The sequence below is a fragment of the Macrosteles quadrilineatus genome, unplaced genomic scaffold (assembly GCF_028750875.1).
Source record: "Macrosteles quadrilineatus isolate MER2022 unplaced genomic scaffold, UCM_ALF_1.0 Scaffold_6__1_contigs__length_79288215, whole genome shotgun sequence".
Taxonomy (NCBI): Eukaryota; Metazoa; Arthropoda; class Insecta; order Hemiptera; family Cicadellidae; genus Macrosteles; species Macrosteles quadrilineatus.
In genome coordinates, this window is record NW_026542599.1 from 12,342,069 (window position 1) to 12,364,639 (window position 22,571).

Genomic DNA, 22,571 nt, shown 5'->3' on the forward strand with positions numbered 1-22,571 from the left:
CGATTATTGTCTTTGATGTCTGTTAGTCAAATATGAATGCATCCAAGACAGAGCCATATCAGAAAATTCATAATATTTAAGTTTACTCATTAATATATTGTAATTTACACAATCAAATGCCTTGGATAGATCACAGAACACCGCAGCTGTGCTCTGAGACCCATCCAAGCCATCAGAAACCTGATTTATGAAGTCTGAGACAGCAGATATAGTGTTTTTCCCAGATCTAAAACCATATTGTTTATTGGTAAATAAATCATTATTTTCGAAATATGAATAGATTTGGTTGTAAGCAATTTTTTCAAAGATTTTAGACAAAGATGGGAGTATTGAAATAGGACGATAGTTATCAGGGTCCATTACTGAGCCTTTTTTGAAAAGTGGTTTCAGCTCAGCATTTTTTAATTGATAGGGAAAAATTCCTTCATCAAAACATTGATTGATTACTAGACACAGAGGCTCTGCAATATGGTTTATGACATTTTTAATTAATTCAATAGGAATTTCATCCCATCCAAAAGATTTTTTATTTTTTAAATTTCTAACGGTTTTTTTAATTTCTAAAATCGATACATGTCTGAACTGAAATTTCATTCTTATATTATTAGGCCTACTAGTATTATTAATCAAATTAGTTGCAGTGTGTAAGCAAGGCATACAATTTATATTTTTGTAAATGTTACAAAATTTATCATTGAGAAAATTTACCACATTTTGTCCATCTTTTAATTGCTTGTCTCCGACACACAAATCGGGGAAATCCAAATGATTGGAATTCAGGACTCCAAGTTCAGACTTCACAACATTCCACACCGCTTTGCTCTTATTATCTGAAGATGATATAACTTTACAATTAAACATTTTCCTAGCCTTATCGCAAACAGCTTTAAATATTTTTCTATAGTTTTTGTAATATTTTTTAAAATTAACATCTTGAACCGTTTTGGCAATAGTGCTTAGCTCTCTTTTTCTCTGACTTGATATTTTAATACCTTTAGTCACCCAGCTTTTCCTATATTTATTTTTGGGTGGTTTGTTAGTGTAAAATTTAAGAGGGAAACATTTATCAAAATTTACTAACAACTGATTGAAAAAATGGTTAAAATTAGTTTGAGCATCTTGTTGAGGCAATGCATTCCAATTAACTCCTGATATGTGTTGATAAAAAAGCGCTTTATTTTGTTTTGAAAATAATCTTTTTTGTACTGTATTTTTTTGCAAAGTGCAGTATTTCTTGAAATTTCAATAAAAAGTGCCCTGTGATCCGAAACACCTAGTTCAAGGTTCATTTTAGATCTTATATTCTGGTTAAAAACAAAGTTGTCATTAGTTAAAATATTGTCAATGCATGAGCTTGTATTTACAGTTATTCTAGTTGGAGAACGAAAATTAATTGTAAAACCGTACATGCTGATTAAATTTAAAAACCTAGTTTTATGGCTGGGTGAGCTGCAGGTTTCTAAAATATCTATATTAAAATCTCCTGCTATACAAATCTGATAAGTTTTTACATATTTTTGTAGCTTAGAAAGTAACAATTCTAATTTATCTATAAATATTATAAAATTATTCTCATATGGAGTTCTATAAATTGAAACAATAATAACATTCAAAATAGGTATTTCAATACTACAAACTTCAAAAATACTTTCTTCATTGTATATATATAAATCTGTCATTTCTTTAAAAACATAATCAATTTTTAAAAGTATGCATGAACCTCCCCTTGCAATTGAGCTTCTACAATAATAAGCTGCTAATTTATATTTGTTTAGACTTGATAACAAATTTATTTGATTATCCTGTAAACAATGCTCATTCAAACACACTACATCAACATTTGAATCATCCAAAAATAAGTGTATATCATGCAGTTTTTTCACCAGACCACCCTGAATATTCAAGTGCATGATAAATGCATTTTTCTTATTTGCACAAAAGGTTTGACCATATTCCCACTTAACACATTTTTTATACAGATCAAAATGACACTCTTTGCAATTTACACAGTAGTTATCTTGGTCTAAAAGGCTTACATTAGAGGATTTAGAGGATTTATCAGCATTTAAAAAAGATGAATTTTTATCAACATTTAAAGGAATTATTTCTCTGGGGTAAGATAAATTTTCTTCAATTTCTCTTTGTTTGGTAGTTAATGTATGGATTGAATTGGATTCTTTTGGAAACTCTGGATAAGTTTTAACACATGATATACTCTTATACTTAAAGCTAACCCCCTTCAAATTTGATGACAAATTGGTATTCATAAAAAACTACTATTATTTAAAGACATTTGACATGGTGGAACTTGAATATTTACACTATTTACACTCTCTAATGCGCCACTGCTCTGCTTTTTAACACTTCCCGGAAGCTTGACCACTTCACTAAACTGAAGATCACCAGGAGTGACTTTTGGACTGGCAGGGTTACTAGTGGAGGTTGGGCTGTGCACTTTGCGTACACAGTTCAGACAAATGGCTAGCATGCCTCAAGCTTGGGTTGAGTCTCTCAGTTTGGATGAGGAACTGGAGGCATGTAAAGAGAGGATGGAAGAGCTAAGTGGGGAAATTAATAGTTGGAGTAGTTTGCCTATGGGCTCAGCTAAGGGTTCGGCTATCACACAGCTGACGCACTGGCGTAAGCGTCTGCTCTTGGTTTCAGGGCAACCTGAAATCCAGGATGAAGACAAGAGTTGGGTGGAGGCCAGAATCTTTGAGCTGGAAGGTATTTTGGAGAGTATTAAGGCAGGAAAGTCTGTCAAAGAGAAAGTTGAAATTTTTGAAGACAACCGTTCTTCGGAAATTTCAAACGAAGTACCAAGGTCAGTTGATGTGACTCCAGTGGGTACCCCCCAGGCTCCGCCTACGCCAAGTACACTGCTCCAGTTGCCTGCAAATGTTCAAATGTCAAATGCAAATGTTCAAATGTCAAATGCAAATGTCACACCGTCCCCCTCTCACACGTCCACCTTGGCTGCGGCTACGCTGAATGTCCAGTCCCCATCTCCCTTTCCTTCTCAAGTTCATAGTTCCCCTTCCATCTCTAACTCCTTTGGCAAACTTCCCCATCCCCTTGCCTCTGTCCTGAGTGGTTTCCGGCCGGTGGACGGGTTAGATGTGAATGGTCTTTGTTTTTTTCTGGAGAGTGTTTTGCGCATGCGTGAATACCCTGGCATGTCAGACGCAACTTTGATGGAACTCATTGCTCCATACTGTCTGAAACCGTTGGGGGACAGATTGCTTGATTGTTTGCGCAGAGGCGTCACCTTTGATGTTTTTCATAAAGAAGTTTTGGAGCTTTTCATGCCCCGTTGGGTCATGGAGAAGCTGAAAGTTGAGAGAGTTTTTCGTCCTCAGCAGCCAGCCGAGTCTCTCAGCCAGTACGTGGGGGACATTCGCACGGTGGAAAGGGTCTTGCGTTTGGGGATCAGTGAGCTTGAGCTCATTGACATTGTGCTTCAGGGGTTGAAGCCTGAGGAACGCTCCCGTTTGGTTTTTGCACCACGACCTTCATCTTTTGCGGATCTGGACAGACTTTCCATCCTTTCGAGATCTGTCCAGGACGCTGATTACCAGAGAGACCAAGCGGTGGGGCATCTTCCCCTAGCTGGTCATCATGCTGTCGTAGCACCCGTGGGGTTGGGTCCCGAACCGCCGCAGTGGCAGAGGCAACCTGTTGTTTGTTTTGGTTGTGGGCAACCAGGTCACATTCGGCGGCATTGCCGTCAAGGTGGAAATTTTGGACGTGGTCCAAAAAACTAGTTTGCTCACAGGAGGAAAATTTGCCCAATCCTTCCTGTGAGGTTGTTGGTGATAATGTAAAGGGCAATAATTTGAATGTTTTTTTCAAGTAAGTCAAATTCGAAGTTAAAGTCAGTTAATGTTTCTGTTGCCTCCCCTTCTGGGAGTGTTGTGCCTGTGACCGAGCCTCTGCTGCGGGGGATTGCGGGCCTTGCTTCCATGGGCGTGAAAGCGGCGCGCTCAACTTGCCCACGTCTCAACATCTTCATAGGTTCCACGGTGCAGAAGGCCCTAGTGGATTCTGGGTCAGCCCGTTGCCTCATTTCCTTGTCCCTTTTTGAAAAACTTGAATCGTCTGGGCTTATCAAGCAAGTTGAGCGAAAAACCCCTATCTGCTGGACTGCGTCAAATTCACCCCTTCCCATCATCTATGAAGCCCGTTTCAAGTTCAAAATTGAACATTTTTCTTGGGTTTGGAGTTTTTGGGTGGCTAAGGACCTTTGTTTCCCTGTCATTTTGGGAGCGGATTTTATCAAGCACACTGGCCTAATTTTGGATTTAGGCAGAGGTCAGTGTTTTTTCCGATTTGCGAGACGGGTATTAATATCTTTTGCTGATGAAATTGGTGGTGGTGCTGCGGTAGTCGAGCCTGAGATACCCAGCAAGCCAACAATTGATCCGTTAGGGCATCTGACTACTTGCGAGGCTGAAGCCATCAGAACCTTGTGTTCTCGTTTCCCAGATGTGCTGACGCCAAAGCTTGGAGTCACTAACCTGTTAGAGTACGAGATTCGTCTAACAGATACCCGTCCCGTTCGCTCTCACCCATACAAATTAGCTCCACCCAAAATGGAAACTCTCAGAAAAATCATTGACGAACTTCTGGAAAATGGTGTCATTGAACCTTCCCGTTCGAGCTACGCTAGTCCAGCTTTTCTCGTCCCAAAACCCAATGGCAAGTCCCGAATGGTTTTGGACTATCGCAAATTGAATGCGCAAATTGAAATCGACTCTGTGCCTCTCCCCGATTTGCATTCTGCGTTTGATTGGTTCGGTAAGGCCAAGTATTTTTCTGTTTTTGATCTGAATCAGGCCTATCATCAGATTCCTTTGAAACCTGAGTCTCGACCTCTCACTGCTTTCTGCGTTCCGTGGAATTTGTATCAGTTCACAAGAGTTCCGATGGGTCTTGCTGTGGGGGCCCAGACTCTCACCAGACTCCTTGATTCCATCTTTCATGATGTCAAGTTCAAGTTTGTGTTCAATTACCTCGACGATCTCTTGGTGTACAGTGAGAGCTTCGAAGATCACCTGATTCATCTTGAAGAAGTCATGAGTAGATTGAATAGGGCTGGCCTTACCGTGAATCCTGACAAGGTTAGTTTTGCAAAGCCGGAAATTTCGTTCCTTGGTCATCTTATCTCTCATAGAGGCGTCTGCATCGACCCCGCTAGAACCCAGGCTATCAGGGAGTTTCCTCCTCCCAGAGATGTCAAGGGTATTGCTAGGTTCATCGGCATGGTAGGTTTTTACCGACGCTTCATACCCAATGTTGCTGAATTGGCGGCTCCTCTCAATGAGCTTCGGAAGAAGGGCGCCAAGTTTGTCTGGGGTGAAGCGCAGCAGACGTCTTTTGACCTTCTCAAGGAGGCTATCATGCAGCCCCCTGTTTTGGCAATGCCGGATTTCAATCAAAACTTTGTCTTGCAAACAGATGCTTCCTCCGTCGCAATTGCGGCTGTGTTGTCACAAGAGGTGGATGGTGTTAGGCAGCCAATTGCGTACGCCTCACGCACTTTGAGTCCCTGCGAAAAGAAAAGCTCTTCTGTGTATGAACTCGAGTGTTTGGCTGTCGTGTTTGGAGTCAATAAATTCAGACGCTTTTTGGAGCACAAGGAGTTTTTATTGGAAACCGACAACCAGGCACTCTCGTGGCTTCTCGCACATCCACGCCAGCTTGGGAAAATTGGTCGTTGGGTTGTCCAAATATCGTCCCTTAAGTTCCAAGTGCAACACGTTCGAGGCACTCAGAATGTGATTGCGGACACACTATCTAGGATGTACCATTCACCCGACGATCCTCCTTCTGACCAAGAGCAACCGGGTTGTGCCGTGCTCTTGGAGTTTCCACTCGCCTTTTCTGATTTCATTCCCCATCAGCTGAAGGATCCTGAGCTGGCAAAGATCATTGGTGAGCTTCAAAATGGGGGAGCCCACCCCCCATATTTTCTGTCCCAGGGTGCCCTTTGCTGTCGCGCTCGGCAGCGAGGTAAACCTAAAGTTGTGCTGCCTAGTCTTCTAATCCCTATGGTCTTTGAGTATTTTCATTCTTCTCCTGTGGGTGGGCATCTAGGTATCCACAAGACCATTGCGAAGGTTAGGGAAATGTTCATCTGGAAGGGTATGGATCGGGATCTTGCTGCTAGGGTGCGTTCTTGTCAAACGTGCTCACTGAGCAAGCCCGCTCAAAACTCTAAGTTTGGTTTGTTGTCATCTGAGGTGGCGGAAAGACCTTTGGAGAAGGTTTTCATTGACTATGTAGGGCCTCTCCCGCGTAGCAAGTCAGGAAATAAGTTCCTGCTTGTTTGTGTGGATGCCTTCTCCAAGTTTTGTTGGCTTTTTCCCTTAAGGAATGCCACTGCACAGCTCACCGTGCAGGTACTTCGAACACACCTCTTCCAACATTTTGGAATACCCGCCACCATTGTCTCCGACAACGGAACACAGTTTGTTTCCCATCTGTTCAAAAGAATGTGCTTTGGGCACGGAATCCGCCATGTGACTACTTCCCCTTACTATCCACAGCCTTCTCATGCTGAAAGGTTCAATCGCAATCTTCGCTCCGCTCTCATAGCTTTCCATGCTGACAAGCAGACCACCTGGGATCAGGAACTCCCTTGGCTTCAGTTTGCTTTCAATACTGCTCACCATGAGAGTCACAAGGCGGTCCCTTTCGAGCTGTTTCTAGGCTATCCGCCTAACAACCCGTTAGCGAATGTGTGGGGAATTGGCGACCTTCTGCCACCTCCTGGTGCGGCTGATGTCAAGGCAACTTGGCAAGCGGCCAGGAGAAACTTGATCAGAGCTAGGGAATTGGTCCGGAGGAAGCACAATCGTGGTAGAGTAGACAACCCTTTCCAGGTGGGGGATTTGGTGTTTTGTAAAGCTCATCCAGCCAGTTCGGCTGTGGACAAGAGAGCTGCAAAGTTGTGTCATCGGTGGTCAGGTCCCCACCGCATCCTGAGGTTTTTGACGCCTGTCTCGGCGGAGCTTGGAGATCCGCGGACTGGAAAAGTGTTCCGGAGGGCGCACATTTCTCATCTCAAGCCCTTCCGCGGAACTCTTCCGTAGGCAATTTTCTTTCCTCTTGTGTCTGGGTGGGAAGTGCACTGGGCCAGAGAACCTGATCACTTCTCCTGTCCCCTGTGTTCTGCGAAGGAATTTCCCTCACAAAATTTTCCAGCTCTGGCCAGAGCAAACCCTGGGGGTGAGTTTTCCCCTCAGTTTGGAAGTCCCTTGGCGTTCCCCACCACAGACACCTGAGTTGTCTTTCAGGTCAATTTCTTTTCAGGAAGTGGGGGAGAGGCTTGTTTGTTTGTCCCTTTTGGAGAGGAGTGTCCTCTTTTGGGGAGGGAGGTTGAGCCGTGACTATTTCCACCGGGCGAATGTCACGACTCATGATCAATGGTTCAAGTGTTTTTTTTATAGTAGGCTAGTTCAGTGTTTCGTTGTCACTCCACGACCCCGAACAAGGCTGTGGGTTTTTGTTCTTTTTACTCCCACCGCCAAGCACTTCAGAGGTTGCGTGACAATCAACTAGTTAACCTCGCAGACATTTTTCCATCGTTTTACATCGCCCTTTTGGCACATGTTTTATGCAAAGTCAATTATGTTTTTTAATTTGTACTTAGTCTGCGAGGTTATGGAGTAGTTCAAGTGCGCCACGCGCGCCTTTTGGGGCCTGTGAGGAGGACATGAAGCAGACCCGAGCTATTTTGGTGGAGAGGAAGTTTGTTTCGCCTTGCTGTCTCTGGGATTATGGCCTACCTCTCCGTTCTGCTCGTTTTCCCCTCCCGTGCTGCTCGCCTAGGAGATGGACCTTCTACTGGTAGCAGAGAAGCTTTTCCTACTTGGGGCCAATCTTTTGGACTTTGGGATGCCCCCTCTCTGCCCAGTTTCATCGCCCCTCCACCTAGTGACTGAGATGCCCTAGACAGTTACCGCAAGTTACTACTGTTGTTATTTAGTGTCATTTATTGTTGATTAATTTTTAGATGTTTATATCAAGATTTAAAGCCTATTTATTGTTATTCCTTTTAAATTTTAAATTCATTAGCCTATTTGTTGATATTTTAAATTTCATTACTTTTTACTATAAATTCAATTCTTGGGGCCCCTAAATGTTAAATTGTTACCAGTTATTTAAAGGAAGAGATTTTTATGTATCCATTGTTGCAATTTTACAAATTTTATTTTTTTAAGGTTAAAACTGATTAAATTTACTTTGACTGAAATTAGCCTATTTTGAATTTTTCTAAATTAATGTCTGTAAGTTAGTAGGTCAGAGTGGTATCTAAATTTATTTAAAGTTTAATTGAGAGTATTCACTTCATGTATTGTTGTTAATGTTGTTGTTGTTTATTTTTTTAATGGTTAATTACAGCTCGTTTCTCTCAAATGGCGTGTTGTTCTTGAACCTCCATCCATGGTTCTCATTTTGTTAAGTAAAGTTTTGTGAGCCGCTCCTCGGGCCTGCGCATGGATCACGCTTCCATTTCGTTAGTCTGGGGGCAGGCTCGAGGGCATGGTTCACTATTATATTTTAAAACAGGGCGGTTTTATAAATAGAGCCCCGTTTGCTTCTGTCCAGGGGTGCAAGAGGTTTTAGGTTTGTTGGGGGCGCAAGGAAGAGAAAAATTAATCCAAAACATTGGTGGAGAGAGGAGCAATTATCTCTTGAGCCTATAGCTCATCTCATGCAAACTGTGAGCCTGTTTGGTACACTTGGGCTTTTGATTGAGTGCTATAAATAAACAATAAACTTTATACTTTGTACAACAAACTTTTTAGTCTGGTTAGTGACCGAGCGGTCTAAGTTGTTGTTTTCCCAGTCAGAAATCAATGTTGTAGATTGAGAATTCAAACTCCGTCTTTTAGTTCTGATAGTGATGGAAAACGACTCATTAATCAGAAATGACATGTGATTCTAAAAAATTTCAAATAAATCAACAGTGTTTTTGTCATTTCCAGGCAGTACAGAGACAACATAAACGTGGTCGATGAAGGAGTCAAGAGAGTGGAACAACTAATTGGTGATTTTTATGAACATGACAACAAAACAGCCTTCGTCTACACTTCAGATCATGGAATGACGGATTGGGGTAGGTTTTTTCCTTAGGACGCTAATCTCTTAGTCTGGGATCGTTTTTCACATTACTTCAGGCTAGACCTAAGGGTTGTGGAATTATCACTAAGATCAAATCCATTGGTGATTTGGTGGGGTTTGAACCCGGGACCTTAGGAACCGAAGTCCCTCGTTCTACCATTATACCAGCTCGCTCTCCAGACTGGGGTAGGTAGTTCTCACAGATATTACATGCATTAATATTTTAAAATGTTATAACATAGATGAGTAAAAACATGAATAGAGCTTGATGAGCTTATTGTACCGTACTATCACCGTGCAGTTGTTGTACAACTCGCTTGAGCCTTAACCGATTTCCTACTTGTCACAGTGTGTTGTTAACAGGTTCACATGGGGCGGGGTCAAAGGCGGAGACTGAGGTGCCACTGGTAGTGTGGGGCGCTGGGGTGGCGGGCCCCCTTCCCCCCGCCACTTCCACCTCCGTCAGTCCTCCACAATGGGGCCTGGGTCATCTACTACGCAAGGACTTGGCTCAGGCGGATGTTTGTCCCCTAATGTCTGTGCTCATCGGAGTGCCTATCCCTGTACATTCTGTGGTGAGTAGAATCACTGTATAAAAGGTGGGCAACATGGTAATAGGATAAATAATACTAGCCTATTACCAATACTACTAGTATTAGTGAAGTGTGAAAACCGAATCTCAAATCTCAAAACCATCAAAACTTAGGAAAAGTTTCGGTTTCGAGATTCGATTACCAAGTTTCGAGATTCAAAAGTTTCGAAATTGAAGATTTTAGCAGTTTTATTTTTTAAACTGCTGACATTTTTTTGTGTCATTGTTATTGTTTTCAATGCTGTTTCCAAACAAGCTAGTAGAAACAGAGCAAACATCACCATTAACAGTAATGAAACAAGTAAATTTTATTCTGACCTTCAAAAGGTATCTTAAATACTATAACTGGTACAATTCAGTTTCACATCAATATTTACTAAACACAAAGAAATATTGACCACTAAATGTTCTAATTAATCTAATATTCATGTTCATGTTGGTGTTAGAAGTTTATTTATTTATTTTTTTTTTTTGTCGTTTATGAAAAATTATGTTGTATTGGGTTTTAAGATTATCAGTCACATTCACATGTTTTTATGTTATGTCACGGTCAGGAGTCGATCTCTTTCAGTTTTGATTGCATACTTAACATTTTATGATTATGTGTATTTTTTTGTAACCAGCTAAGTAAAAAAGTTTCGCGTTAAGGTTTTGAGATTTGAGATTCGGGGTTCGATTTTTTAAAGTTTCGGTTTCGGTTTTGAGATTCAAAATTTCTGGTTTTGACCATCACTAACTAGTATCACCTTGGTAATACATTTCTGAGAATACCCTATTATATTTTGTAATGTCGTCTGAACGAGCTATTGAAATAACGCCGAACATGTCTTTCTATCTAACAGCGAGCACCGTGAAGTAATGTAGAGCTTGCTAATATTTTATTGAGAATCATATTATTGTTGTAAGGTCAGCTGTTTCATCAGTCAGGATCATTTATTTAAAGCCCAATGATCAGGGACAGCTAGGTCCAGTTTCAAACCATTAAAAAGATACAAATCTTTCCCAGGATCGAACCGGCGACCTTTTGATTGTTAGGTGAGCACTTAAACCACCCAGCTATCTAGCCAGTTTAAATGAATGCAGTTTATTAGTGCTGCTGAGGATAAGCTGTAAAAAGCTTGAAACCTAACTATATTTGACTCCTTCTGGCAAACCTGTAGTTTCTTATCCATATTTTAATATTAGGGTGTCCAGACTGATCAATTACAAACCTACAATATTTTTGGTGTTTCAGGGGGTTCTTCCACTTGACTATTTGTCAATTCCGGATCACGACAGAGCGGCCGCCAAGGTACAGAACGCTTATCAGCTGACTGCACAGTTCGACCGGAAGAGAGAAACTGTGGAGTCCAACTTGATGAGTTGGCTTTACAAACCTTTCCCTGATCTTCCCAGGGACAGGGAACGCTCCCTGAGACGGGATATTGATCTTTTGACAAGGGATGGAGAATTTGATGCAGTGGTACGATTTTGTAATTTGTTAGATTACTTAGGCATGAATGTATGGGAATGGACAGTTCCTAAAAATATTGTTACTTGTGATTTATCATTTTAATTTTCAACAGTAAAAGTTCTACAAAACTGGTACATTGTGCTTGAATACAAAGCAAATTATAAGAGAAACTACTTTATAGTAACTGAGAAATCCATTCGAACTGTTGCATACCAAACTAAGAAAGTTATATAATCGACCACCCTGATTTCATATATTTTTATTTCATCAGTCAAATTTAATTAATGGAAAAGTTTATTAAAGAGGTTTGTGGTTTGTGCCTAGTGTTGAAAGCTGTCTAATTTCCCCAAAACGTAAACAACAATTTAATAAATGAGCCTGCATTCTTTTGATCTGATTTCCATATTCATAACCTCTTGTTGTAGAATCTTTTAAAGCTTTGTAATGAATTTATGAAGGATTATTAAAATAGGAAATAACATGAAGTCACATATTTAAATAAGAAATAAATCGGACAACTTTAAGGGAATATTTTAGTCAAAATCCAACCTGGTAAATGGTAATTTGCATAGTTTGCAGTTTTGCTGAGGCGGGGGTATTTTGTCGACGTGCTCGTTGATCCTGTGACATCTAAATATGGATTTTATAACTATAGTGAAATACCTTTGACGGTCCATTAGTCCAATAGTATTACTACTAAACATGGATCATTATAGAACGTTGACAATATAAATAAACAATTTCCCTTTTTAATCTGTGGAGATCCAGAGGCTTATTCGTTATTTTTTCAGTTGAAGAAGAGTCAAGAGTTGATCCAACTCAGTCTTGCAGGGCTGGACTATTATCACTCGTATTTCCAAAGTCTGCTGCTAGGCTGTGTCACTGTGTCGTTCCTGGGATGGATCGGTTGGCTATTTTGTCAGCTGATGCAGAAAACATCTGGCAAGTTGTTAACTTCATTCAATTTTTATTTACATGAAAATTGTCACCATTCATACCCTGAAATGCCAAAACTTGGGATATAACTGATGTAATGGCTAGCAAAGGTAAAATAGGAAAAATTGTGCAAATTCATTGTATTTGTTAAGATAATAAGTTTACGACTTTGCTTGTAAATTACAAACATTAACACGTTCAGTGCTAAGGGCGGGGATTCTCGCCCCGCGGTACCGGTGCCAATGGTGCGGGGCGGGAAATCACGTCCTTCACCAATGCCAACAACTTTGCTTCAATGTGAGCTCAGCCATTGCCGGGGAACATTGTAATTGTTGCCAGCCTGTAGCGTAGAATGCGAGCTTTATTTTGGTGTAGGTTGGTACTAAACATTCCCGTAAAATCCCGTCTGGCAATGATTTTGTCCCGTTTTTGGGGATTTTCTCTATTCGAACCATATTACAAAGGCTCTGGTTATTGATCCAGGCAGTGCTGCTACCTTTGGGTCTATCAGTGAACTACGTCCACTTTCGGGGTAATGCAGAACAATCACCACTGCTCTTTTGTGATTTGTCTTACTGAGATATTTCAATGCCAATAGCGATCGCTGATTCAGCTAGCGTGCCGGGGCTCCGCCCGGGCCTCGCCGCAGTTTAGGAGCGCCTGTATAAAGGTTTTCAGCAGTGAACGTGTTAAGTTTGTTTTAAAACCACATTTACACAAAATCAGTAAACTACTGTATCAAACAATAAAGAAAACAGCAATAACATCTCTATGTTCGGCACAAGACGAACATGTTGTGAATCGTTTGTTTATGTTAATTGTTTGTGTGTGCATAAGTTATACGTTGGTCTGAACCATCTAAAGTCCAAACAGGTCAAAACATGATTTTAATTTTAGTATAGTTTAATTTTTGTCCATAAAATACAAACTGTATTCTGTCTTATCTGATGCAGTGAGGACAAAACTAAACTATTTTAAAACCTTTCTCAATATAGGTTTCATACAATTATTTGAAAGCGTTGTTTTGCAGGAACAAAAAAATCCTCATCAACAAATGATAGTGTGCAGAATTTGAGAGTTTGGCCAGATTATACGTTTCTCTTTCTTGGAGTTCTCATAATGTTTTTCATATTTGGTAAGTGGTTGAATTTGTTTTTCTTGTTAAGAATAAAAATGCAACCTTAAATTGGGTTAAAATAATCTAAAAATGTTATTCAAACAAAACCATTGCTGTTATTTAATCATAAAAGATAATCCAAAAATCGATGAATCCCCTAGCTATCGAAAGATTATTTTTACTAAATTGAATATATTAGTTTATCTAATATGCTAACTTTTATTGAAGGAGTCATTAGTTTTACTAGGTGAAAGATGGGTTTTTACTTTACAAAAAGTTACTAAAATATCATAAAATATGTCTGTGATGAGTTTGAATTTTTCGAGTAATTTATGTTTTCGCTAAGTAAATGTTGGACAAAGTACTCCCTCAATTTGAGGATGCTTCTTTGGAGCACAAGGTTCCGGTTTGTCAGATGATTTTTTTATAATTCAACATAGTATGTCAAAGTAGGAGGAAAACTTTTATGTATAAACAGATTTAGAACAAACTGTTGTTTATAAAACAGCTGGTCATTGATGTGATACATATCAGCTGATGTGTTGTGCAGTACAGTCACTCCCTGTACAGTTTCACCTGTACTGCTGCCTGCCACTGCTTCTGTGGTGGAGTGTACTTCGTCAAGTCAAGACAGTACAGTTGTTTACAAAATACAGCGTGTCACAAGTTATCTGCTCTTCTGCCATCTATGTAGTTCTTCTTGAACTATTGGTAAGCTCATTTGGAATCAAGGAGCATTAATCGTACTTTACAATATGAATCGAATCTGGAATTCAAATAAGTAAATTGAATTTAAGCTGCCACATATTGTGCTGATTCAAAAACTCGAACGCAGCATCGAAGTGTAGTGAATAAGTCTAACTAAAATTGTTTGTTAGGTAAGTTCAGCGATAAAGGAATTTCCAGTAAATGAGCTATAATTTAAATTGAATAACTTTGTTGGAAAAAATAACCATTCAGTAAATTGGTCTGAGCAAGGCCCCACTAGAAAAAAGGCCATGCTGCAGCGCGGGCAGCGCAACACTACGTTACAGTAGTGGATAGTTGTACTAAAGTTGCCAAACGTAAACAGCCAGCTTATTTACCTAAAACATATGGGATATGGCAGTGAATCTATCCACAAGTCTGATGTCATGAATCCTGCAGCATGGCCTTTTTTCTAGTGCCGCCTTGGTTTTAATGAGGTGGCTTCGGTGCCCGAGGTCCTGGAATCAAATACCGCTAATCACTAATGGACTTTATCCATATGATAATGCTGCATCCCTTTAGGACTATCCTAAAGTAAAGTAATGTGTAAAACGGTTTTCACTAGCAGTTGTATGTATCAAGAAGTAGTCTCGGTCCCAATAACTTTGGTTAATTATTAATTTCTATTGTACTCAAATTGTTTTGTAGTCTCACTTAAAAAAATTTTAGAGAATCCATTTGAGTAATCAATTGCATGCATTTATTGTCACTAAATTAAAAATTTCTCTTCCAGGTGTTGACATTCTTCCATCGCTGGGTGCTGTCTCTGGTCGTCGCTGTTGTGGGGCTCTGGCCTTTCTTCTTGGCAGAAAGACGAACGCTGTTGACTCACAATGTTGAGGTCTATTGGCTCTTGTCTTGCCTCACATTGGCTGTCTTCCCAGCGCTTCCAGTGGTCGGACAGCAGACACAACCTATACTAGTGTTAGTAGAGTCTAGATTATATTTACAGTATATGCCGACACATTACTGTGCTTATTTTAAGAAGAAGGTAAAGGATGAATGTTGAATGGAGATGATTGTGTTGTTACTGACTAAGAATTGTTTCCTTAGCCAGGAACATGTAGAAAAGCCCAATGATCAAGGACACCCGTGTGGCAAAATGCAGTAGGACGGATGTTTATTAGGATTCCTGGGCCCAATATATTCTATACCACCTAATAACACCTTAACTGCATATCACAACCAGAATTTATGTTTAATTACATTTAATTAATAAATAGAGAAAAGAGATTATACTACATTTGAACTAGTAGTATTACTTAATTATGACTTCAAGTAGCTAGCGTGAATTTGAATATGGAATGTTAAGAATTGGACCCCGACCGACTTGGTAGCCTAACGATTGTACATTAACCAATTACTAAATGAATGCTCATCACCCTAGTCTACACCCTTCCCCAAGCCCTATATCTTTATCTACTCATTTAATACTCATTCGAAACAGAGCAATGTCGACCCCGGCGCTTCTTCCACTACATTGCTGCCTCGTCTCCTTGTGGCACATCCCCCGGAAAATTTTAGTGTGCACATGCATGTAACTAAATAATACCGACCATCTCGAGTTGTCTTGGTGATGGCACGCCTGTTCACTCGCTCCATTTTTAGTGGTGACTTTTCACCTGGTTCCAGTTTTTGGTTCATACCTCGAGGTCCTGGATTTAAATCAAATTACCATTGGCTTTCTATGGTCCTTGAGGCAAAAGTAATGTGTAAATGGTTCTGGGCTAGGACTATCCTAGAAAGCTGGGACAGCATTTTTTTTTCAAACCCTATAAATTATAGTTAAAAAGTTATTACAAGATTTAATTTAATTCTACTGTATTTTACATTGATTTCATTGTTGCCCGTGTCACTGACCATTACACATTCAAGTCCTTTCCTTGCACATCACAATTTTGCGTGGGTTGGTTAAGAAAGGTTGTACTGTACTATTGTACTATTCACAAGCACTATTTAATACTCCTTCACTATTTGATGTTATAGGGTGGGCTGTGCTGGTCTGTGGGTGTTGTTTGGGTCAGCCAGTATCTACCTACTGGGAGCTCGCAGGCTGAGTTGGCCAATGATGGTACAAGTTGTGATGGTCTGTGTAACCACAGTGGTAATCTACTCTACTGATCAACACTTTGAGACTGGCCTGGGTCTACAACCTGTCAACCAACTGGCAGCGTGGAGCTTACTGGGTGAGTGTGTGGGGTAGATGTTCATGATGGGATTGCAAACATAGGAGATGTTTACGATTGGGTCGTGAACATAAATGTTCACAATGGGGTTGAAAATGTAGGAGATGTTCACTATGGGGTTGCAAACAAGGGAGCTGTTCATAATGGGTTTGCAACCTTAGGAGAGGTTCACAATGGGGTCACGAACGTAGTAGATGTTAACGATGGGTCGCAAATGCGTCAAATTTTCACAATGGTGTTGCGAACCTGGGAGATGTTCACGATAACAAATTATAGGTGGGAGATCACGATTTTGTGGCTTAGGTGGGTGATTTTTTAGGAGATAGTCATGATGACATTGTGATAGATAATATGCTTATACTGCTTCAAGTTAGTACACAGAGAAGTAAGATATAGAGGATACACTTTGGTTAATGGTACACTTAAGTGGTGTCTAGGACTAGTTACCGGTGTATAGAGCAAATTCTATTTGTTTTCCCTTTCCACTTTCCTTCCCCCTCCCCAAACGTACTACAGCGTCATGCTATATTAAGACGCTGTGCGCTACAACTGCTGTACAAAGATGCTATGTGGCCATCGCCGTTCAGGATCTTCCTTACTCGGTACAAGTACATTTGCACCCCGCCATACCAGAGCTAAAAGCACTCGGTTGTCCCCATAAACTTGTATCTTCTATATCTTACTTCACTGTGGCTAGTACTGGCTTTACTAGACAGTTGACCCATACTCGGTCTTAAAGTGTGTAAACATTTTGAGATAGTCAACCTGAATACTTGTTTGTGATAAGCTTGCAATGTTTTTATGATAAGGCTTGTATTCTATTGTTAAACTGAATGCAATATGACATTTTTTGTTACCTGTACTTTATTACCCATTGTTGGTTTTTACAGGACAATAAAGGCTCAAAATTATTTTTTTTTCATTATTGCCATTTTTAATAAGTTTTACTGAAGATTTTAAACAAGGAATAAGATTCCCTCTTGCGCGGATTAAAACATCCATTGCCATACCCATCCCAAAAATCAGGAAGGATAGGCAATAAAAATCCTGTCCTGCAATAAAATTATAAATATAAACCTCTGTTTTCTAGATTAGTAATAAAAAATGTGTTCAAAAAATTTCATTGGAAGACTATCTGTTGTTGTCTGTATGTTGTTGAAGTCTGCATTTGTTGCACCCAAACTAGACAAGGAGATGAGATTGGTATGTATTCAAATTACCAAGGGGAAAACATACATGGTATATAGTTGAAGCAAATGGTTACAAATTTGGGCACTATGCAGTATTAATTTTGTCTTTATTTGCCTCAGATTGATGGTTAAGGCCACCTAAATGTTTATAGCTGACATTATCTCCAGTTAACTTTTATGTTTAAATCACAAGGGTAGGAAGCTATGAGAGAATCGCATGCCAGGGATAGTTCTTGGGCTTATATAGATTGCTGATTCTGTTTCAGTTGTCAGTGTAATGATGCCGATGCTGACCAGTGCTGAAGTACCCGTCAGGTTCCTCAGCATAGGACTAGGTCTGGCTGTACCCTACCTCCTGCTGTGTGTCGGCCATGAGGCTTTCTTCTTCCTCTCTCTCTTCGTCAGCCTCTGTATCTGGCTTCTTGTGGAAGCAAATCTGTCGCAAGTTAAGGTATTTTAACCCTAAAAAACAAAGTGGCTACAAGTTAACTTTTTTACACTGTCATTATTTTGTTCAAGATTTACTTTATAAAAGTTAGTTTTGCTGCCTTATCTTGGAAGATTATTCAGTGGTTGTTGATTATTTTGTAGGCCCTACTGTATTTGTCAATTTGTAATTGATAAAAATTGTAAATACGAGGGTAGTTTTTTTGAAAGTAAGGGCTGTTAATGGCATAATAGCTCTTTGGTTCACAAGTAGGTCCCAAAGAGGATCCTCGCCCCTTATTGGCATCTTTGGTGCACAAAATGGCTCCATATGCTCTGAATCTGACGTGTAAGCTTTGCTTTGTGTTAAAAAAAATTGTTTAAATTATTGAATCTCCCGCCCATACCATGGTAAGGTCAGTGATACGTTTTTCGACCACAAGATGCGTCTGTTGCCGACACTAGATGATCATTCATCACTAGATGGTTGAAGGTTGTAGCTTTAACGCAAAGAGTGAGGGTTAAGTAGGAAAATGGATTAAAAAGTGTGCAAATGGCCATGAACACCCTTTTCCTTCTTGGTCTTCTGTGACATGACTGGGTACCCACCAAAAACACACTTCTGTCTGAAATAGGATTATTATGTACCATCTGAAATAGACATTTTCACTGCCATTTTTAAACGCCCTAACTTACTTCTGCACTCTACTATTGGCATTGAAACCATAAACTTCAGTCATCTGACAATAATTGTCTGCAGCCGATATGTTTCTTATAGTCAAAAACCATATCTTGACCTAACCTAATCTTACATGGGGCGGAGATTCAATAATAAAAAAGAGAGCTGTATATGGCTATTATCCTATTACTTTTTAATTCTTCCCTGAATAAAATATAGTTTCCTCTGGTTGAGACCTAATTAAGGCTTTGTCAAGTTTTGATTGCTCCTAATATTTTTAGCTAATTTGGTATTGACAAATATTTTCATAAAACATTTTGATGTTGATTTATGTTTACGTTTTGGGGTTTAGTGCCGCAGTTTGCACATTGTATCCCACATAGTTTGAACTGTTGAGTTATTCAACTATACAAATTAAATTATAACTTAATCTGAATGTAATACTTTTATTTTATTTTCCAGATATCAAAAATCAGATTTGAAGACATATCAAGGACAAGTGGCCTCTTATCAACGGATGATTTTAGGAAATGCTTTTTCTTTGTATCCTTTTAATTTTAAATCAGTAGGCAGTGGTGAAAGAGTCAAAGATAAAGTACTCTACTAGACCTATTACCTATGGGAAGCAAAATGTCAACTAGGATCTGATTTCTACAAGCAAATGCTTATTTGGATGTTTTACATCATCTGCTCAATTATTTAAAATATGAAAAAGATTGACACAACATTAAGTAAACACTTTATCTTTTTGACATCACTTTTCTTAGGTGTCTCGAAAAAATAATATGTGGCTTAAATTGGTTCATGGCTGGGTTTATGCTGTAGTCCCAACAAACCATGTCAAGGGTGACATGTATAAACCACTACTCGTGTTAGCTTAACTAAAAGAAAACTTGTGAAAATTGTACTTAACATGAGCCACAATCTAGGAGGAAAGCTTAGAACTACTACACATTCAATGGTTGAGCAGTCTAAGGCTAATGTAACAGCTGTTTCCCATCAGAATAATTTGCTGACAAACATATTTAATGCAATTGGCATTTAAACTACTAGTAGTAATGTATTTGTTATGTAAGTATTAAGCTGATATCATACATACCAAGTCCAAGATACCAACTACAAACAATCTGGGGAGCGAGCTGGTCTAGTGGTAGAGCGTCAGACTTCGGTCGCCGAGGTCTCGGGTTCAAATCCCGCCAATCACCAATTGATGTTATCTAAGTGATAATGCCTGAAGTAATTTAGAAAACAATTCTGGGCTAGAACCTATGGATAAAATAAACAACCTCCAATAATCTCTTGTTGTTTATAATGGATCCTTGACAGATATTTTACAGCTGATGTTTATAATCCTCTCCTTCTTCGGAACCGGCAACATTGCGTCTGTCAACTCATTTGACGTGTCGTGGGTCCGATGTTTCCTCACTGTCTTTTCTCCGTTTACGATGATGACGCTGATTTTACTCAAGACTGTGATACCATTCCTTCTAGTCACCTGTAGTTTTAGAGCTGTGAACATATTTTCAGAGGTAAAAAATTAACATTTCTAATTAAGTAACACTCCTAACTTTTCATTCTTGGTTTATTTGCATAGATAGATTAAAAGTGAAGAAACGAGATTATAACATATTGAATTACAATAGATTTGTATGATAATGCTTTTAAAACCACAGAGAAGTAAGGTACAGAGGAAACACACTTATGGGACGACCGTGCACTTTTAGCTCTGGGATGCTGTGTTGAAATATACAAAATACTTGATGATACGGTGAATTCTTTACGACAAATACTCTCTGAAAAAGTGAAGAACAGTCAATGTTTTTTATTTATGGGAATATTAAACAACCTGCACAACTATTTTGAAGTATGTACAAATAGTTAAGTATTTATTTTACCTAGTTCAACATATTTTTTATGAGATGGTGGCTGTGTCAGCTGCATGAATGAATACTCCATAACAGCGTTGCGAGTTTCCTCCCTGGTGCCGCCACTGACTCTTGTGCTTTACAAACTCAACCATTGCTTAGCTTCATATTTGTAAGTACAGGCCGAGGCCTATGAGGACAAGCAAATGCAAGGTAAAATAAACAATATCAACAATCTGACACAATTTCTCCCCATTAGCTTGTCAACAACCTATATCTTGGGTAAACAATGAAAGTAATCTTGTGTATTGCCTTCCGGATTACTTCATGAGTTGTATATAAGAGGTTAAGTTACCTTGATTCTGTCCAAGTAATCCTTAAGTCGTCATTAGTGCGACCGGTTTCGATGTCTATGGCATCATTGTCGAGCTGAACGTAAAAATCGCTCCTAGGAGGTCGTCATGAGTCTTGAAACACACGTAACACATAACACGTACACAAACAAAAAACTATAAAATGCATGGCCACACAACTAATTTACAACACGGCGGCGGGTACAGGGTGTAGGTCTAGACTACATTAGATTAATTATTAAATAATTGTACTGAACTCAAGAAAGGTTGTTTATTTATAATTTAACAAAAACTCAATCAAAATATAAAACAATAACACAAAACATATGTAGAACAATTACCATATGTTATTAATATATTAACTACTACTGTCATCCCTCCTTCACAAGTCAAATTTATTTGGTTTTCTTCTAATGAGTCTAGTTAGAAGACAGTAGACAAGTAGAGTCTAGTTCTAATGAGTTAACCTACACCCTGTACCCGCCGCCGTGTTGTAAATTAATTGTGTGGCCATGCATTTTATCGTTTTTTGTTTGTGTACGTGTTATGTGTTACGTGTTACGTGTGTTTCATGACTCATGATGACCTCCTAGGAGCGATTTTTACGTTCAGCTTGACAATGATGCCATAGACATCGAAACCGGTCGCATTAATGACGACTTAAGGATTACTTGGACAGAATCAAGGTAACTTAACCTCTTATATACAATGAAAGTAACTATAATATTTTATAGAAAAATCACAACCATTGCAACAATTTTTAAACCGCAATTTTTACAGATTCGGGGATTGTTTTGTTTAGAGTTAAATGAACCATAACATACTAAATTTTAATCAAAATTGTTTGAGCTGTTATCGTGAGAAATCAATTTTTCCTTTATTTTACAGGAAAATCTTTATTAAAAATGAAAAAAAACCTGAAGATACCAATGGATTAGTACTTAGATACAACATTTCATCAAAATCAGACCACATGCGTAGTTTGTAGCTCTGTACACCTCCACACACTCACAGACACCAATTTTTTTGGTTTCAGGGGGCCCAAAACAGATATTTCCACCCAAATCTCAAACTCAAAAATTTTGACCAAAACAATACTTTCTCTACTATGTCTACGTGAGAAAGTAAAAGTAAAGTGTAAATCGGCCTCCAACCTCTTAAAAGAAAACAAAACAATATTTTGGACATTTTGGTGTAGTTAAAAAAATGACCAAAGACTCATTTCAATATAGAAAATCAAATTATAATAACCTGAACTGTGTAGGTGAAAGCAGAGAAAATGCTGGTCATAGTCCTCATCTACTGCGATCTCATGGGGCTTCATTTCCTGTACCTGGTGACCAACCAGGGCAGCTGGTTAGAGATAGGAACGTCGGTGTCTCATTTTGTCATCATGGAGGTGACTGTACTCTTCCTCGCTTGCCTGTACCATGTGGCTCGGCTGTACACGGACACCAATGTCCACAAACGAACAGTTCAACCCACTACAATCACGCCAATGTGGATACCTCCTTCCAAAAACCACCCCGATTAGAGAGGAAACAGTATTAGAGAATAGTTTTCTTATTTAAATTATATTTATGAGAAACATTTTAATATTAAGTTATTAAGTGCAATAAAGATGTTTTTTAATACCTGGGTGTTTTTGTGTTCCCTGTAATGTTTCTTGTGGATAAATAACAGTTAGATGAATCATAATAAGGCTTGAAACTATCCATATGTAGAGGATTGTGTTAGTTACTAACCACTTTGAAAGAAATTTGGCAAAGAGACCTGTGTCAGAAATAAAACTGAAAGACAAATATGTAAAAAGTTTTCAGAAGTTACAGTTCTGCTGTTGCAAAGCCAGGGTTAAGTTTACTTCAGTAACTTAATGGTTTATGGAGATTAAGTTAACT

At 39.1% G+C, this 22,571-nt stretch overlaps 1 protein-coding gene across 1 annotated transcript in view; it reads left to right on the plus strand.

Annotated features, from left to right (window-relative positions):
* LOC128996697 (GPI ethanolamine phosphate transferase 1) overlaps positions 1-22,288 on the plus strand; it is a 28,882-nt gene extending 6,594 nt beyond the window's left edge. Inside the window, exons 5-16 of the mRNA XM_054422135.1 lie at positions 8,994-9,124; positions 9,493-9,704; positions 10,956-11,183; positions 11,966-12,116; positions 13,141-13,245; positions 13,778-13,938; positions 14,708-14,898; positions 15,961-16,160; positions 17,617-17,801; positions 18,918-18,998; positions 19,793-19,984; positions 21,938-22,288. Of these exons, the coding sequence (XP_054278110.1) occupies positions 8,994-9,124; positions 9,493-9,704; positions 10,956-11,183; positions 11,966-12,116; positions 13,141-13,245; positions 13,778-13,938; positions 14,708-14,898; positions 15,961-16,160; positions 17,617-17,801; positions 18,918-18,998; positions 19,793-19,984; positions 21,938-22,207 (2,107 nt within the window). The 3' untranslated portion in view covers positions 22,208-22,288. The remainder of the gene's footprint in view (positions 1-8,993; positions 9,125-9,492; positions 9,705-10,955; positions 11,184-11,965; positions 12,117-13,140; positions 13,246-13,777; positions 13,939-14,707; positions 14,899-15,960; positions 16,161-17,616; positions 17,802-18,917; positions 18,999-19,792; positions 19,985-21,937) is intronic.
* The last annotated feature ends 283 nt before the right edge of the window (positions 22,289-22,571 follow it).